Source organism: Gopherus evgoodei, chromosome 18 (genome assembly GCF_007399415.2).
Source record: "Gopherus evgoodei ecotype Sinaloan lineage chromosome 18, rGopEvg1_v1.p, whole genome shotgun sequence".
NCBI lineage: Eukaryota > Metazoa > Chordata > Testudines > Testudinidae > Gopherus > Gopherus evgoodei.
Window position 1 is genome coordinate 3,011,585 of NC_044339.1, and position 19,196 is coordinate 3,030,780.

The 19,196-nt window shown below is 42.4% G+C and overlaps 1 protein-coding gene across 2 annotated transcripts; it reads left to right on the top strand.

Annotated features, from left to right (window-relative positions):
* Window positions 1-18,161, top strand: YBX1 (Y-box binding protein 1). 2 transcript variants are annotated; one of them, XM_030537497.1, is made up of 8 exons: window positions 1-310; window positions 691-754; window positions 7,724-7,757; window positions 11,434-11,523; window positions 11,764-12,066; window positions 12,865-12,947; window positions 13,034-13,311; window positions 17,785-18,161. In XM_030537497.1, the coding sequence occupies exons 1-7, from the start codon at window positions 154-156 to the stop codon at window positions 13,278-13,280; spliced, it is 978 nt and encodes a 325-aa protein (XP_030393357.1). In that variant the 5' UTR covers window positions 1-153; the 3' UTR covers window positions 13,281-13,311; window positions 17,785-18,161. The 2 variants fall into 2 exon arrangements, with proteins under 2 accessions (XP_030393357.1, XP_030393358.1); XM_030537498.1 differs by having other exon boundaries at window positions 2-310; window positions 13,046-13,311.
* Window positions 18,162-19,196: the final 1,035 nt, after the last annotated feature.

Genomic DNA, 19,196 nt, shown 5'->3' on the forward strand with positions numbered 1-19,196 from the left:
TCAGTTCGATCGGTATCGGGAGCGGAGAGCGGAGCCTAGCGAGCCCGGAGCAGGGAGCAGCCCCCCCCCCCGGCCGGCCCCAGTCACCATCACACCGCGGGAGGCGGCGCAACAGCCAGTCACCACCACCGTCCGCACCGAACAGCCGCCGCCATGAGCAGCGAGGCCGAGACCCAGCCGCCCGCCGCCCCTCTCCCCGCGGCGGCCCCCACCGCCCCCGCCGAGTCCAAACCTAACGGCGGCACCGGCAACGGCGGCAGCGGCCTGGCCTCGGCGGCGCCCCCCGCCGGCGGGGACAAGAAGGTCATCGGTGAGGGGGGATGGGGAGGGGGCTGTGGGCGTCATCCCTCCTCCCCCGCAGGGTGGTGCGAGACCCCTTTCTGGCGCGCGCGCAATGGCCGTTGGGCCCCGCGTGCGGCGGTGGATGGGGGCGGGGCTGGCGCGGAGAGACTCAAAATGTCCGCCGCGCGGGGCCTTTGTGTGAGACCCGCGTAGCCACGTGCCCTCGCGGGACCCCGGCGCGCAGCGCTCCGTGAGGCTGGGGGGCGCTGGGCGAAAGGTCTGACCGCTTGACCCACTGGCGTGGCGGGGGCGCTGAGCCCATCCCGGGCGCGGGGGGAGCCTGGCTCGGCTGCACGGAGGTGGGGGTGATGCGTCATGTCACTCACGTTGGTTTTTTTTTTCTTCCAGCAACGAAGGTTTTGGGAACAGTAAAATGGTTCAACGTAAGAAACGGCTACGGTTTCATCAACAGGTGAGGCGGGAGGTGCCATGCGCGTGCTGCCCGGGGGTGCAGGGCGGGATGGTGTTCCGAGAGCTGGGTGGGGATTGGGGGAATACTTTAGACAGACTCCCTGCATCTGTCATTCAGCTTGCTGACCAGTCCTCATCTGACACATCTCTCCCTGGCTCTCAGATGAGTCTTTAAGAAGTGTCTCAAGTGGCTTAGTGCTGAGATGACTAGCCTGGGGAATGGACTGAAGATTGGGTTGGTGGGTTTGGTGGCTGCTGCAGAATTTCCTCAGGGGAGACATTTGACTATTGAAGTACATTGTAGTCATGGCATTTTTCCACCCAACACTATTCACATGAGGTTTATTCTTTCAAATCATTGTCTTTTGTTTTACCCCGAACCACATAAGAAATCCAATCGTAATAACTCCCTGTGTCCCTTCCTGCTTCCCCCAGAACAGCAGGACTAAAACTATGGGCTGTCATCATAGCTTCATCTTTTGGCATTTTGCCAGACACTTGTCTGCAAGTGTTGTCTTGGCTGACATTCTGGATATTTCCAGGCAAACAGTGGACCCAAATGTGGTAGTTTCAATAACATTTTCAACAGTTGCTGTAGGGAATAACATGTATGGTTGAAGTATGACCTGTTCACTGTTCCATGGAGCTTTTCACAGAAGTGGTAGATTGTTAATCCAGATGTCCCCTGTATTCTGTATTCCACTTTTATTCTATTGCAGTGTTTTCAATAAACTGGTTTTATTTAATAAGGATATTTATTCAGTGTTGGAGGTAGTTGATTTTCATAATGTAGTGATTCTTGTCTTTGATCCTTTGAGATGAGGTTTAAATGTGAAACAGTGCTGGTTCGTGTCATGTGTTAATACTACTTTGATTCTAAGCTATGTTTAAGTGTACAAAAGTGATAAACTTTAGTAACAATCTGGCATTAGATATTGATATTTGCATTGGTATTTTCAAAAGTTATTTGACTGTAAGCATAGTAATTTATACTGAGCTTAGTTTCATTTTTATCAGTGCTAACTGGACTACAAAGAGCACACTGAGTAAAATGGTCTGGTCAATTTTATTTTTTAAACTCATTCAGTTTGCCGTTCTGTGCAAAGTTAGATAATTTTTAAATTAAATATCTGTTTAAAACCTGTTGCAGGGAACATCTAAGATAGCTAACATTGCAAGAAGCTGGAATTTTTTTCTCTATCTTGGAATTTCTTAACTTTGTGCATTTGACAGCACTTCATGTAAACTCCATTTTCACTGTTTGCTCTGTGTTGTCAGCTAGCAAGGGAGACTAACTAAGAAGTCCCTTGTAAAAATACCTCATTAGATTAAAAATTTGCATAAGGAGTTTTCTGAATGAATTTTAAAAAGATCAATTATGTTTTCTAAAGTGTTCTCAGAAAATGAGCTACTTCCATGTTTTTTAAAATAGACTAATTTCAAGTATTTCTTGCATCTTGGAATATTTTAATAAGAGCTATGTTTGTTAATACGTGAGATGGAATCTCTCGATGTGACTCAGCAGAGGTACTTAAATGCTAGTTGCATTTTAATAAGATGCAGAGTTCCTTTACAGCTCAATTCTGGAAGCCTTCTGCATGTAGGACTCTCATTGAAGTCAGTGGGTGTTTTGCAAAGAGAGCTTGCAAAAAGCCCTTAGAGTTATTCTCCTTGCCTCCATATTACCTACATTATCTGGGAGTCTCAGAATACCTGACCCCCCCCCCACACACACACACACACCCCAGCACCACCACCACACCCAAATAGGGTAATGTGAAATAATGCAATAAGCAACTATAATAGACAAGTTAGTTTTATTGTATAAATAAGATGTTTGTTTACTCTTCTTAGTGAACCAGAGCGCACACTTCTGCACCAATCCACTTCTTGACATCCCAACAGGTTATTGTTTCACTTTTCCTCCCAACACTCCCAATTGTTCTTGCACTTATGTAGGAACTAGTGTTGACAAAGCAAACTACTTTGAATTCCTTGTTTATCCAGGAGGGTGCAAGTGTAGGCTTTGATGTGTTCGTTCATAAAATTGGCTGGATTATGTAAAAGGTCTACTAGATTATCTTTAATTGGTTTTGCACGTGTATCATTTAAATGTCTGGACATTCCTGTAGTTTAAGTAAAACACACTTCTTACGTACAGCCTTTTAATTCTATGGCTGAATCTTAAACACCAGACCAGTGATTAGCTTTTTAAATTGTAAATGCTAGCAACTCTTGCATGTGCATGGAAACAGTGGGTTATACATTCTACTTGTAGGAAAAAGCATTTACAACTACATTCATTAAAGAGAATTTCACTTAAAACACAAAGTGACTTCAGATTATACCAAAAAATAAGTTTAAAATTTGTAAAAGAAAATACTCATTTACTCATTTTGGGGGGAGGGATAGCTCAGTGGCTTGAGCTTTGGCTTGCTAAACCCAGGGTTGTGAGTTCAATCCTTGAGGGGGCCTTTTAGGGATCTGGGGCAAAAATCTTTCTGGGGATTGGTCTTGCTCTGGGCAGGGGGTTGGACTAGATGACCTCCTGAGGTCCCTTCCAACCCTGAGATTCTATGATCTCATTGCCAGATAATACCACGTGAGGCAATTATTTTAGGAGTTAAAGTATTAATGTTTACGTGGATAATGAGCACATTTTGAATTACATTAGGATTTGCAAAAGGAACTTTTATAAAGGATATAAATCTTATCCTTCAGGGTGAGCAACCTCAAAGCAGTGAGGTAGGAAGACATTTTCCCAAAGGGGATATCATATTCGTAACTCTCAGCTACCTAATTTCTTGTGGCTTCCTGTGAAGCATTTGGTACTAGCCACTGACAAGATATTGTATTAGATGGTCTGAGGAGTGCCAATCTAGAGTAGCATACTGCACTTTGAATTTTAAGAATTTGTTTTAAATGATGATTGTGGTCCTATTTGACCCTAAGTCAGTTAACTTTCAGTTCACTGCAGCTTTCCTTTAAGGTGACTGGGGGAGTTCTAGATCATCTCAAGCCAAATAGGCAGCTGTTAGATATTTCAAAGCCAGCTGAGGGTGTTAATCTTGCCAGAAGTAGGCATGAATGATTTTGGCAGGTAAATATGATGATTCAGCACCCTGATCCTGGAGCAATGCTTTGAGAAGCCTGTCATCCCAGCAACTGGGAAGAGATGAGGTTCTGGGATATCTGGAAGGATCTTGTCCTGGGACCTTGCTCGAAGGTTTCATCTTTCATATCTTTTGGCCAATAGGTATCTTATTAACTTGAAGCATCACTAACTGTTGGTAAGGTGAAAATGCTTGTGCTCTTCTCCTGTCTAATGGTTCCTGAAGGCTGTGGTGTGTTGTTACTTTCAGTTTCTCTGCCTACCGAGACAGTAAAGAGGTTTACAATGCAGTGCTCTTCTTAGATGTTCTCAGTTTCTGTTTTCCTGCTCCACTAACCCCTGAAGATCACAGCACTCCCAAGGAATAGCAGCATGAAACTCTCATATTTGTCCACAGAGTGTGTTTTTCTCACAGTTGCCATATAATGAAAGTGGTTCTGTGCCCACACATGTCAGTATGATATTGGAGATCAGTGTGATGTAAATTATGAACAGGAGTGGTCACTAAACTTTATTAGATGCTCTAAAAATACTGATTATTTCATATTACAGTGCTTAAGGGGTCACAGCTGAGATTGCTCACCTCAGGTCAGGATCGTTGCAGTCATAGGCGCAGACTCCAGGGCTGGAGCACCTACAGAAAAAAATTAGTGGGGGCTGAGCGTGCACCAGCAGCCAGCTACCCCCATGCCTCCTGCCCATTGCAATCAGCTGTTCAGTAGTGTGCTGGAGGCACTGGGAGGGAGGGGGAGAAGCGGGAATGGGGTGTGCTCAGGGTGGGAAGAGATGAGGTGGTGGTGGGCCTGGGGAAGAACAGGGGTTGAACACCCCCTGGGGCTGCCAGTAGGGTGACCAGACAGTAAATGTGAAAAATCGGGATGGGGGTAATAGAAGCCTAAATAAAAAAGACCCAAAAATCGGGACTGGCCCTATAAAATCGGGATATCTGGTCACCCTAGAAGCTGGTGCCTGTGATAGCAGTGAGGTAGACCTGCTAGCTTATAAAAAGAATGGCTTCACCCCAACAGATTAGGGATCATTCAGTTCCCTGTTTTAAGCTTCCTTGTTAGAAATCCAGTCCAGATATGTGAAGCAGGAAATGAAGAGACAGCAGTGATGTTACAGCTTGCAGTTTATAGCCTAGCCCAGGTGTATGGAAAGTTGCTAGCCCAATATAAAGTCCAGAGTCACATGAGCATGAAAAGTTACTGGTAAAAGATGGAGTCTTAAGTCACATGTCCTTACATGGTTTGCTTAATTTCAGTGGACAGTCATTGGAAATGAAAGGGCTAGCAACACATAATGGACTAGCCCTGATGTAAATTTATTGGCTGGGATGGGGGTGTAACCTAGGAACGGGTGGGAAGGATAGCTCAGTGGTTTGAGCATTGGCCTGCTAAACCCAGGGTTGTGAGTTCAATCCTTGAGGGTGCCATTTTGGGGTTGGACTAGGTGATCTCCTGAGGTCCCTTCCAACCCTAATATTCTATGATACGTTTGATAGAAACACATAGCCAGTATTCATAACTTCAGCTTCAAAGATGATACATGCATATAAACAGAATTATCAAAATGACCAAATCATAATTTTTTCCTGTTGATATCTGACATGGCATACTATGTATTAGACAATGCAATTGCACAATAATGGTGATACATTAGTGATGATGTACACCTGGCTATCATTCCTTCCATCACATTTCAGTTTTCAGTTCTAGATGAAGTCATGTGAGTTGTATTAAAACTACTCCCTCCTTGTAGTGACTGTCTATCTTGATTGCAGAATGGACATTGAACTGACTTTATTTGCTGCTGTATTGCTGTGTATGTTCAGCTCTAACTTTCATTACAGCATCTGAAGTGACTCCTTCCTACTCAATATTGGTTTGGGTTTTTGCAGGTATATTCACTTGGTTGTCCAGATCAAATCTTTTAGTATCTTCCCATATTTCTGACCTCTTTAGATTCCTTTGAGTAGTGTTTGGAACTCCTTCCCACTTAACTGCAAATTTGACATGCTTCATCTGACGGGAAGCACACTTATGTCTAGGGAAGAGCTTTGATTAGTGCTATCATTCACTGTCCATAGAGACTCATGAAATAAAGGGGGAGCGGGGTGGCAAATGCAAAACTAAATAAAATTGAATAGGTAGTGTGCCTTTCCTACATTGATGCTACCTTGTCTATCCATTTGCTGCCATACAAATGGATTATGCTGTCTTCGTGCAACCCTTGTGTACTGAATGTTTTCACTGATTTTATCCACAAGGCCACTAGCCTCTACATTCAGGTTCCCCTGAAAGACCCACCATTGACATAACTTGTGAGAGAACTAGCTGGCAGTGAAAATTGTGAGTAATTGGGAATAGCAGATACATTCTATTTTATTTAAAAAACAGTAACTACTCTTTTTCTGAGGATTGTGAGCTTGCTAGGGAAAGCACTGTGATTTTTGCTTGGAAAGTATCTAGACACTGGGGCTCTACCAGAAATTGATTTTAACCATTACCATGCTAAAATTCCCTCCAGTTCTCCTCCCCATATCTCCTTTGGACCTGAGTGGGAGTGGGGAGAGAAATAGTATCTGTTAAGAAATTTAGGACACCAAATTGCCCCAAATTTCGTGGTGCCCTACACAGCTGTGTGCTGCTCCAGTGGCCAGCCCGATCCCCCGGCAGGCTGAGCTGGCCAGGAAAACTGCTCCTGCCCCACCTCTTCCCCAAAGCCTCCACCTCTGCTTCACCCTAGCCCCATCCCCACTCCATGTAGCTCCATCCTGGGGACTACAGCAGGGCTCAAGCCTGACCCTGCACTCACTGAGCGGGGGGAAGTGGAGTGGGAATGCCTTGGTTTAACACGTTAGTGTAGCCTCACATTCTACAAGGCAGCAGAAATGGAGGGAGGAGACACAATAGACACATGGCAGTGGCTGCAAACAGTTCCCTGCGGGAACTGAATGTGATGATGAACCCACACTATCCTACTGGAGCGCACCAGTCTCTCCACTTTCCAAAATGCCAGGGGTGCATGTGTGTGAGACACACACGCACACCATGTATCAGAGGGGTAACTCTGTTAGTCAGTATCCACCAAAACAACGAGGAGTCCAGTGGCACCTTAAAGACTAACAGATTTATTTGAGCATAAGCTTTCATGGGTAAAAAAACCCACTTCTTCATATGCATGGAGTCACACTGTGAGAGAGAGAGACTGTGTGTCAGAGAGACACACACATACCTTTAAGTACGCTGGCTCCACTCTTAGTACGCTGCCTTTTTAAGTAGATCACCAAGTTGAGACAGCAGTTGCTGCCAGCAAGCTCCCTGCATCCTGAGCCCTGTTGCATTCCCCACTGATCTGTGGAGATGGAGTACAGGAGAGGGAGAGGGGACATCAGCTCCACTCTTCTCCCCTGCACAGCAAGCAGGAGGCTCCTGGGAGCAGCTGCAAGGCAGAGGGCAGGAGCAGCACACCGCATTGGGAGGAGGCACACCTGAATTGCCTGGCAATTGATAGCTGATGAGGGAGGGGCTGCCGACTCACCCTGGTTCGCAGCCCCCACCAGCTAGCTCCAGTGGGCTGCTCTTCCTGCAGTCAGTGGACAAAGCTGGTGGCTGCCAAACAGCGTTATAAGGGAGCATGGTGCAACTCTAAACGAACATGTTCTCTAATAGATCAGCGACATAACATTAATTGGTACAATGTTCAGTGAGGAGTTACTATGCTGATAGCCATTGTTGTCCTTGTCAGTACCTCAAAGTTAGCATTTGGCCTCTAGCCAAACTTTAGTGAGTCTAGAAAATGTACTGGTTTTGTTTACACACCCTTTCTGAATCTGAATTTTATTGTGTGTTGCAGGAATGACACCAAGGAAGATGTATTTGTTCACCAGGTGAGTTACTTTTCTGCAGGTGGGAGAGCCGATACCTCTTTTTAGAACTAAAGCTTGTTATGCTGACTTGGTGAACAGTACTAGTTGAACCTTAACCAAAGGGAGAGGGAGCATATTAGATGCTGTGTTCACTGAAGAAATCTTAATTCTCCATGGTCATCTGCCTTAACACCATGGAATTTCATTATGTGGGTACCAAGTAGTACATTCATATACACCTCTACCCTGCTATAATGCAACCCAGTATAACACAGGTTTGCAAGTAGTGCGGTAGCAGCGGGGCTCCGGCAGCGCTTTAAAGGATCCGGGGCTCTGGCTGCTGCGGGGAGCCCAGGGCCCTTTAAATCACTGTTGGAGCCCTGCCGCTGCTGCAGCAGGGCTCGGCCGGTGATTTAAAGGGCCTGGGGCTCCCTGCAGCCGGAGTCCCGGGCTCTTTAAATTACCTCTGCAGCCCTGCCAATGCTACCTCAATATAACTGCGTTTCACCTATAACGCAGTAGGGATTTTTGGCTCCCCGTGACTGCCTTATATCAAGGTAGAGATGTAGTTAAGGTTGCCAAATAATCTCCATTGCAAAAGGATAAAGGAGAACTAGCCCAAAAAAAAAAAAATTAGAAATCCAAATACACCTCTTCTCTGATATAATGCGACCTGATATAACCTAAATTCGGCTATAACATGATAAAGCAGTGCTCGGGGTGGGGGCTGTGCACTTAGGCGGATCAAAGCAAGTTCAATATAACATGGCTTCACCTATAATGCAGTAAGATTTTTTGGCTGCCGAGGACAGCATTATATCAGGGTAGAGGTGTAAATGTTTGACTGTCCTTCATGGGGGGAGAAGTAAAATTCTGTCATTGGTTAGAAACTATAAGAATACATGGAAAATTCACAGCATGGGAAGAAGTAAATAATGGGTGCAATAGGAATAAAACACCCCATGAAATTCAGCTATCTTATTTAAGGTGTTCGTGAAAGCTTAGTGGAGTTTAAAGATTGCTTGAATGAGTGCCTGCACTTATATTTGACTAAAATCTTTGAGATGAACTTTAATCCCTCAAAGCATAAAGCAATTCACACCTGTTTAAGTATTAACTAATGACCCAAAGAGCAGGCCGTTCCCTAATGAACAAGTATGGGAGTTTTACACCTTCCTCTGAATATGGTACTGGGCAGTCAGTACAACCTGTAAAAAAAAAAAAAGGGCAGGTGGTCTGATGCATTATGGTAACTCCCATGTTCTACATGCGCAAGAGGACAGAATCGTGAAGATTCAGCTGTACTATTTTATATTTCCTGATTTAAACGCATACGTTATTTAAAATTCAAATTGTATTAAAGGACCCATGGCAATCTGAAAATCATACTTCTGGCTAAAAATCTTGAACTTAGGGAAGTTAAAACAACTATAAGTACTACAACTGAAAAGTTACAACATTTCAGTTAACTTTGTGCAACTTACAAAACTAATTTACTATTTTGTGTGGCCAGTTACCCAGGAATAAACTAACTATACTGACTCTTGTAAATATTTAAAGGGAGCAGAATACCCTTTCTGTTTTTAAGTAATTTCAGAAAATATATTGTTACATAAAAGGACATTTATATTTTTTTAGGTTAACTAGTAAGTTTTGGTCAGTAATGGTGGGGTTCTGTGGCCTGCCTTGTGCAGGAGGTCAGACTAGATGATCAGATTGGTCCCTTCTGACCTATGAGTCTGAGTGTCCTGAAATCTTCCAAAAAGTGTGAAATGTGACTGATCATCAAGAAAATAGTAAAGCTTGGCTAGAAAATGAGTAAATTAATTGGAAAATAAATTTTAACTAAGTTTCAGTCTCTATAATTACTTCTAAGATTGTGAAGTGAGATACTGATGAAACACTATATGAGAGCTAGTTATTAGGTGTTTTTTAAAAATATGTAATTTGATGGCGTTCTTTTAATATAGGCAGTGAGTACATGGTAAATAGTAATCAATTTAGATCCAATCTGAAATAAATATAAAATCTGTGACTTTATAAAGCAAATCTCTAATTTGATAGGCATTTGAGGAAGATACAAACTCTCTCCCGTCCTGTTACCAATTTGGGTTCTTTTCAGACATCAGTTATGCAGAGCAACTAGGGGAGCAGGTTTTCCTGGTGCCATCTTAAAACAGAACACTAGATCTGTAGACAGAAAATTTGCAAACGTTTTGTTAGAGTGGATTTCATTCCCTCTGAGGCATGAAAATGCTGGGAAGCTGTCAGCACTATTTCACTTTTGTGAAGTTCTCATGCTTGTGTGGTGCTTCTGAGCTCAAAAAGTGTTTGGTAAACAAAATGTAGTTTTGTGAGGGATTAGTGTGTACTGAGTATTTACAGGATTTATTAAAAAATCTCTTCTGTTGACTCCAGAAAACATGGGACTTTTCAGTATGTAGTTGCATAGTCTGTTAAAAGCTGTAGGATTGTTTCTCTAGTTTAGACAGCCTAATCTTAATTTTAAAATATACTCAGAAATACAGGATTGAACACTTTTTTGATCAGGGTGTAAACTAAGCTTTTTAAACAGCCTTGCAATGTTGGGGCTACAACTGACTTGAGGGAAGCAGTGCCTCAGCTTCAGGCTGTGTTCAAGATTGAACTGAAATGAGATCAGGCAATTAAGATTTCCTCAACTGTAATTGTACCATTGCGTGTAGAACTTGCCATGTGATTTTACATTAGCTTATGCTGTTTAGTTTTAGACATCAGTATCTAGACTATGTAGTAGTATAAATACTGCTGTGGAAATGTCAGTGTCTCTTGCAAATTCTCAGCTGTTTTAGAGGTTTCTAAAGGTTTTAGAATTTATAATCCAATAACTATTTTCAAACTGAAGGGCACTTAAATTGCTACACAGATACCCAGATAAGTGACCTGACTTTAAAAGTGATGAGTTGTCATAGTTTCAGTGACTTCAATGGGAGTTTCATGTGTTTAGTACTTCTTGGAAAAAAGGCCGCTGGTCTGGATGTGCTTTTTTAAGTAGTCTTAGTTTTGTGGGGAATAATAGTGTGATGGAATCCTGAATACAAAAATTCTGGGGTAAAGTTTTTTCTTTTGTATAGATCATTGAGTCTTTTTTAAAATATTCCTGACAGTGATTTGATTTATCAGTTTGATTGCCTTATCTCATTTTTTTAAATTCTTCAAGGCATGGCAGTTAAGTGGACTAAAGCTTGCTGACAAGCATGCTCCTTGTTTTGACAGTACTGGACATGAGCAGGCTATTTGCTATACTAATGCTGCATGCTCTGTTATATTGTCAGACTTATGGGAACTGTCATAGGCTAGTATCGGTGGCTTTTGACACTTATCTGGTAGGTCTGCCTCCAAGTAATTTAAATACTTGTAGCATTATTTTAAGATGTATTCGAATGTTGCCACTGAAGTTGAAATTACATGTTACTGTAAGCAGTCTTGGGCTAGCACTTTTTGTTAAACGTTTTCCCCTATGAAATCTAGCATATTTCTGTTGAAACTAAGTTAGTTTACAAGCTGATGTTGCTGAATTTCTAGTTCAAGGAAGCACATTCTCCCAAGGAAAACTGAATGATCGTGTACATTCAAAATCTAGGAAATCTCTTCACACATCTTTGCAATCTCTGCATGCTGTGCCTCTAAAGCTAATTCTGGAATGTTGTGTTACTAGACTGCCATAAAGAAGAATAACCCCAGGAAGTACCTTCGCAGTGTAGGTGATGGAGAGACTGTGGAGTTTGATGTGGTGGAAGGTGAAAAGGTGAGCATATTCTCTAATGTTAAAACTCACAGAAAAATTGATTTGCAATTTGGGCTGATGTTTGGTGGCTCTGAGTAGATGGGTAATGGGACACGTCCAAGGAGGTTACTTTTTTTTCACACTTTACAATACATCTGTGCTCAGTTAATCCTGATTTACTTACATTCTCACGCCATAACTGACTAACAACTTTTTTTCTCTTATGATCACTACTTATGATCACTGTCACACTGTTTTTAGGGTGCAGAGGCAGCTAATGTTACAGGTCCTGGTGGAGTTCCAGTACAAGGCAGTAAATACGCAGCAGACCGTAACCATTACAGACGGTATCCACGACGTAGGGGTCCTCCACGCAATTACCAGCAAAATTACCAGAACAGTGAGAGTGGGGAAAAGAACGAGGGATCAGATAGCATACCAGAAGGACAAGCCCAACAGCGGCGTCCCTACCGCAGGCGGCGGTACCCACCTTACTATATGCGTAGACCTTATGGGCGTCGACCACAATATTCCAACCCTCCTGTGCAGGGAGAGATAGTGGAGGTAATTTTTGTATAACGTTTGATACTGTACTATCTTACTTATAATGGAAGGGGGTGTGGAGTTTCAGCTGCCTGTGTGTAGGATGTTGGGTTTGTTTCCTGTGTGTAAGGTTTAGCAATACAAGTGAGTTAAAGAGCAGAAATCTTGTTTACCAGCAGACTGTCAATTCAAAAATGCTATAATTGAAGTATGAATGTGAGTCAGTAATTTTTTCACATAGTTTTTTAATTATTTAAAGGTAATCACCTAAACTAGACTCCACATAAAATGCATCAGTTTGTGCCCCGGGACCTCTTTGGTGCTTGCCAGATACTTTGCTCTTGCCCAACAAAGATTCAGTGTTCCAGACTGCCACTATGGCTAATTGGTTTAAGTCATTTAGTTCAGGAGTTCTCAACCTCTTTTTGTTTTTTCTGAGGCCCTCCCCAACCTGTTGTAAAAACTCCATGGCCCATCTGTGCCACAACAGCTTGGTTTCTGCATACGAAAGCCAGGGCTGGCATTAGGGGGTAGCAAGCAGGGCAATTGCCTGGGCCCCCCACAAAGCTAAGTTGCTCGGGCTTTGGCTTCAGCCCCACATGGCAAGGCTCAGGGCCCAAGGCTTCAGCCCCGTGCAGTGGGGCTTTGGCTTTCTGCATTGGGGCCCAATGAGTCTAATGTCTGCCCATACTTGGAGGACCCCCCCGAAACCTGCTCATAACCCACCCCCCCCCATGGGGCCCATGACCCCTGGTTGAGAAGCACTGATTTGGTTTGCTCTTGTAGCTGGCTGAGTCTTCTTGATGTACATTATTTCAGGGTGCTGACAACCAGGGTGCAGGAGAACAAGGCAGACAAGTCAGACAGAATATGTATCGGGGATACAGACCACGATTTCGCAGGTATGCTGCAGCTCCACTTGTTATGTTATGAAATTTTGTGAATGTGCTGGAACACAGTGGTCAGATGCTGCATCCTTAAAGCATAGCTTGATTTTCAGGGGTCCTCCTCGTCAAAGACAGCCTAGGGAGGAAGGAAATGAAGAAGATAAAGAGAACCAAGGGGATGAGACCCAAGGTCAGCAGCCACCTCAACGTCGGTACCGTCGTAACTTCAACTACCGACGCAGACGCCCAGAGAACCCTAAACCACAAGATGGCAAAGAGACGAAGGCAGCCGAACCACCAGCTGAGAACACGTCTGCTCCCGAGGCTGAGCAGGGCGGGGCTGAGTAAATGCCGGCTTACCATCTCTACCATCATCCGGGTTGGTATTCTCCTTCTCTTTTGAGGATATTATACTATAATAGAGTTAGTTCCTTCAAAAGCTTTCTTTGACTTCTAACCTACTTCAGGTTTTTAACTGTTATAGTATCCATTTCTTACAATTTGGATTTGGTGTGAATGCACATGTTAGGTAACATGACTTGTAACAGCTTGCAGGTTCAAGTTCTTTCACCAGTACAGCTATAAACTAGTTGGGGGACTTAGCTGCAGCAGGGTTCTGATTTCTAGATGGGACGTTAGCCATGTCCTGTACAAGGCTAGTCTTGGATATGTTCTGTGCATTAGCCTGGTGGCAGATATTTAGCTCTCATATGTGCTGTAAATAGCAATCATGTGGAGTGGTGATAATTGTACTGTGAATGAGATCTTAGTCACACCTTACAGCTATATGGAACAAATATTGAAATAACCAAACATCTACAAGTAAAAGCAGCATTGTTTGCTAATTCTTTAAAAGATGAACCCTATTCTTGTTTGACTTTTGGTAGAATTATGTAAGTAGTAGATGAACGGAACAGTGGGCTGATATTGTATTTTCGTTAGCTGAAAAATTAACTCAAACTGGCTTGGGTCACTTTCAAGATGGTCTGAAGACAGGTTGAAACGTTTCCCACAAGGTCACAATAAACACAATGTAGTGACTTGAGGGAGATGTTCTAGTGGAGTTATTGCAGATGTGTTAGAATCAGTCATCTGGAGGGGAGAATAGCAGTACATTAAAACTTCTAGATAATACTAGATTGAGGAGTTGCTGAAATCAGCTAGGACTGAGGAATAACCCAGGATGCTAGCAATGATGAGCAGCCAATTAGGCATGAGTCTGCAATATGGTATGCCAATAAAAAGCCAGTGTCGTGTTTGACTGCATGTGCAGACACCACATCAGAAAGCTGGGAGGCAACAAGTAGTACTTGGTGTGGCTGCCCTTGTAATATTGCATTCAGTTTTGGCCTTTGTTTTATCAGAGGAATGTTTTATTGACCATGGCAAAGTTTTTGTAAAAATGAAGATTGGAATATGGCCTTTATTTAGTAACTTATCTTTTAGCTATGATGGGAATAGGCTCATTTCTAGGACCATCACTATTCCTGCCCTTTCTTTGTTTTCCTCACTCCCCAAACCTGCTTTTCTGTGTTTGTGTCTTTGTTCCTTGTCTTTGTATGTCCTCTGTTCTTTTTCATCTGCTTCCTCCACTGCACCAACCTTTAGTTTCCACCCTGTGGACTACCACTCACCATTCTGTGAAATAGTTAAGGTAGACACCCCTGCATTATCCCCTAATATAATTTGCCCGTGCTCCCTCAGGAGCTGGGGCTGGGGGCTGGGGCGGAGCTGGGGGTGGAGCAGGGCTGGGTGGTGCTCCCTTCCTCCCAGAGGGTGGCCTGGGCCTCACTGCACCCCCCCCGAATGTTCCCGTGTCCCCCTAGGGAGACAGGCCCCACAGTGTGGGGACCACTGATGTAGACACTAGTGTTGTCATTAGTCTTTAATATTAACACACCAAAGGGATTATTAGGGAATGCAGGAGTTTGCACCTGAGTTACTGTTTAAAGCGCTGTGATTCAGAAAGGCAAGACTGGAAGTTTGTTGTTCAGTTCATGCTTTCAAGGTTGTACTCCTAACCATGAGGGCTAGAGACTCTTTAAATGAAAGTTTAGATTCTGTTGAATTTGCATGTCATACAGGTCCAGTTTATTTGATTGGACACCTAGCAAAGAGCTTGCTAGTAGCTGATAGATGTGAATGCCTGTCATTCATCTCGGAAGGTGTTAATCTTAACACATCGCTTAAGTCAGATGAAAACTTTAGTTTCTCCTTAACATGGACAGTAGTGCTCATCTATTTCTTGTATACTGGGAGATCTTTGGGTGCTTAGACGACACTTGAAGAGGTAGTGGAATCAGGTTCTTTATTTCATGCTTCTCTGCCAGAAAAATTCCTCGCTCCTGCCTTAAAGGGGAAAGAAGATGCAGTATTTAAATGTTTTCTGGACAGCAAAAGCCAAAACCACCAGGGGCCAGAAGCCTCAGACTCGCACAACAGACAAAACTTTAGTCTTTCATCTAATCTATGTGAGAGCTGCAGCAAGCGATGAATTTAAAACAGAACACTGCAGTAAAATCAATGTTGATACAATCCTTCTCAAATAACATTGTACTGAAAGTCTCTGGAAACAGAGGATGGGTAGGAAAAGTGCACTGACACATAGCTTGAGGTCAAATGCAGCATACGACCCAATAGATAAGTGGCTTCCTCACAAAAAAAATAAGCTGTTTTGATAACTGTAATAGGTACGCAGCAAGTAAAATGGTGGCACATAGTCAACTGAACTCCAGGTTTGAGTCACAATAATGGGGAAAATTTCTGAGCTAACACTGCGTAGGAAAGATGGGAAATATGGCAAAAGACCACCAGGGTTTAACTAAAGCTCTTCTATGATCTAAAAATAAGAGTCCTACAAAAAGGGGAAACTAGGTCAAATTACAAAGTATGGATATAAACTAATACCAGAAGTATGTAGGGACAAAATAAGAGAGGCCAAGGCACAAAACAAGATCAAACTAGCTAGAGACATAAAGGATAACAAGAAAACATTCTGCAAATACATTAGAAGCAAGAGAAAAGGCCAGGGTAGGCCTGTTATTGTCAGGCCCCGCCTCCTAAAACCCATTGAAGAACACAATGTGGAAATGATAGAGGTGCTTAATGACTTCTTTGACTTGGTTTTCACCAAGAAGGTTGGTGGTGATTGGATGTCTAACATAGCGAATGCCAGTGAAAATGAGGTAGGATCAGAGGCAAAAATAGGGAAAAAACAAGTTGAAAATATTTAACTTGTCTAAGTAATTTTTAAAGTCACCAGGCCTGATGAAATGCATCGTAGAATACTCAAGGAGCTGACTGAAGCAATAGCTGAGCCATTAGCAATTATCTTTGAAAAGTCATGGAAGACAGGAGAGATTCCAGAAGACTGGAAAAGGACAAATATAGTGCCTATCTATAAAAAGGGAAATAAGGACAACCCAGGAAATTACAGACCAGTCAGCTTAGCTGCTATGCCTGGAAAGATAATGGAGCAAATAATTAAGCTATCAATTTCTAAACATCTAGAAGATAATAAGGTGATAAGTAACAGCATGGATTTGTCAAGAACAAATTGTGTCAAACCAACCTGATAGCTTTGTTTGACAGGGTAATAAGTTTTGTGGATGGGGGGGAAGTGGTAGACATGGTATGACTTGACTTTGGTCAAGATTTTAATACCGTCTCGCATGATCTTCTCATAAACAAACTAGGGAAATGCAACCTAGGTGGAGCTACTATAAAGTGGGTGCATAACGGGTTGGAAAACCGTTCACAGAGTATCAGTGGTTCACAGTCATGCTGGAAGGGTATAATGAGTGGGGTTCTGCAGGGATCAGTTCTGGGTCCGGTTCTGTTCAATATCTTCATCGGTGATTTAGATAATGACTTAGAGAGTACACTTATAAAGTTTGCAGATGGTACCAAGCTGTGTGGGGTTGCAAGTGCTTTGGAGGACAGGATTATTATTCAAAATTATCTGGACAAACGAGAGAAATGGTCTGAAGTAAATAGGATGAAATTCAATGAGGATAAATGCAAAGTACTCCATTTCAAAAGGAACAATCAGTTGCACTCATAAAATGGGAAATGACTGCCTAGGAAGGAGTTCTGTGAAAAGGGATCTTCGGGTCATAGTGGACCACAAGCTAAATGAGTCAACAGTGTAACACTGTTGCAAAAAAGCGAACAGTATTAGGAGTGTTTGTAAGCAAGACATGAGAAGTAAGTCTTCCGCTCTACTCCGCGTTGATTAGGCCTCAAATGCAGTATTGTGTCCAGTTCTGGGCGCCATGTTTCAGGAAAGATACGGACAAATTGGAGAAAGTCTAGAGAAGAGCAACAAAAATGATTAAAGGTATAGAAAACATGACCTATGAGGGAAGATTGAAAAAAAAAATTGAGTTTTAGTCTGGAAAAGAGAAGACTTAAGGACATAACAGTTTAAGAACATAAAAGGTTATTACAAGGAGGAGGGAGAAAAATTGTTCTTAACCACTGAGGATAGGACAAGAAGTAATGGGCTTAAATTGCAGCAAGGGAGGTTTAGGTTGGACATTAGGAAAAACTTCCTTACTGTCAGGGTGATTAAGCACTGGAATAAATTGCCTAGGGAGCTTGTGGAATCTCCATCATTGGAGATTTTTAAGAGCCGGTTAGACACCTGTCAGGGATGGTCTAGATAATGCTCAGTTCTGCCATGAGTGCAGGGGACTGGACTTAGATGACTTCTCGAGGTCCCTTCTAGTCCTACAATTTGTGCACCTTAAGTGTTCTGGGAATCTGTTTTGAATTAATTTTGCGAATGATTTACCACCAGGAACACTTAAGCCTGCAATGCACATCTTTGACAATCTTTTTCCCTTTCCAGTTTAGTCATCAAAGAAGAAAAGAATATGAAATAAAGAGAAGAATATGAAATTCCAGCAATAAGAAATGAACAAAAGAATTGGAACTGAAGACCTTAAGTGCTTGCTTTTTGCTGTTGACCAGATAACTAGACTATCTGCATTATCTATGCAGCATGGGATTTTTATTATTTTTACCTAAAGAAGTCTCCTTTTGGGAACGACAAAAATGTTTTTTAAAGGCCTGTTTTTTCTCAACACACCTTTAAAGGTTTTTAAATTGTTTCATATCTGGTCAAGTTGAGATTTTTAAGAACCTCATTTTTAATTTGTATGAAATGTACACCTGATTTTTTCAAGTCAAACTGCAAGCATCTGTTAATAAAGGTCTTAAAGAATTGCCTTGTGTGTTTCTGTTTCAGCTCTGCTTTTCCTTTTACTGAAAGGTTACAGACTGCACTTTAAATGTTAGTATAAAGCAATATAACTGCTTCTTTTAAAATACTTATAAGAGGATTTTGGACTTACTTGGTATTAGTGTTGTATTCATCCACTGTCATTTTGGATTACTTGAAGGTCTTTATCAAAATTCATCTTGAGCGCTTGTGCTAGTCAGTCTATTCAAAAGCTCCCTCAACTCTTGCCCAATGAGCACATCTTTATATCCAAAGTCCATGTACTTAAGCATTCTGAAGCCAAACACGTGACTGTTCTCCCTTCTATCTGCCCTACCCCATCTCTTTTCTCCAGCTTTCCCATAAGTGAAGTTAACTGGGTTACCAGCATATGTTTCTGCACTGAGAAAGTTGCAGCAGCAAAATACTGATGGGCAAGGAACTGCTAAAGCTTCCTGCTTCTCTGGCAGGCACAATGGTGGGTGTGGGGCTTGAGCTGAGTTAACTAGAAAACACTTTTAAGTTTGTGGAGCTGCAGTTGAGGCCCAGGCTCTGCCCTCATTCCAAAAGATACGGCTTGGTAAGCAGTTTCAGTGAGTGGTGTATAGAGAGGAGGAAATAGAGCTAGTGTTGATAGCAGCAACATAAAAGGGATAGGAGGGAAGCTGCTTTAGGCAAAACCAGAATTGTATTCCAGAATATAACAATTTACATTGTTTCAGAATTTAAGTTTCTGGACTTGGGTTCATTATAGCATGAAGTACATGGGGCCCTGATGATTGTATCCTATAGCCTACTACGCACAATGTGTCCATTTTGTTTTTCACCAAAAAGTTTAGTAGCAATTTGGACATCTAATTTAATGCCAGTGAAAATGGTAGAATCAGAGGCTAAAATAGGGAAAGAACAAATTAAAAATTACTTGGGCTTCCTCTACACTGAAGAGTTTTGTTGATGCAAATTGAGTCAACAATAAAAAAATAGTATAATTACATGGATTGTGCATGTTCACACTACGCTCCTGTTGCCAGTATGTGTCT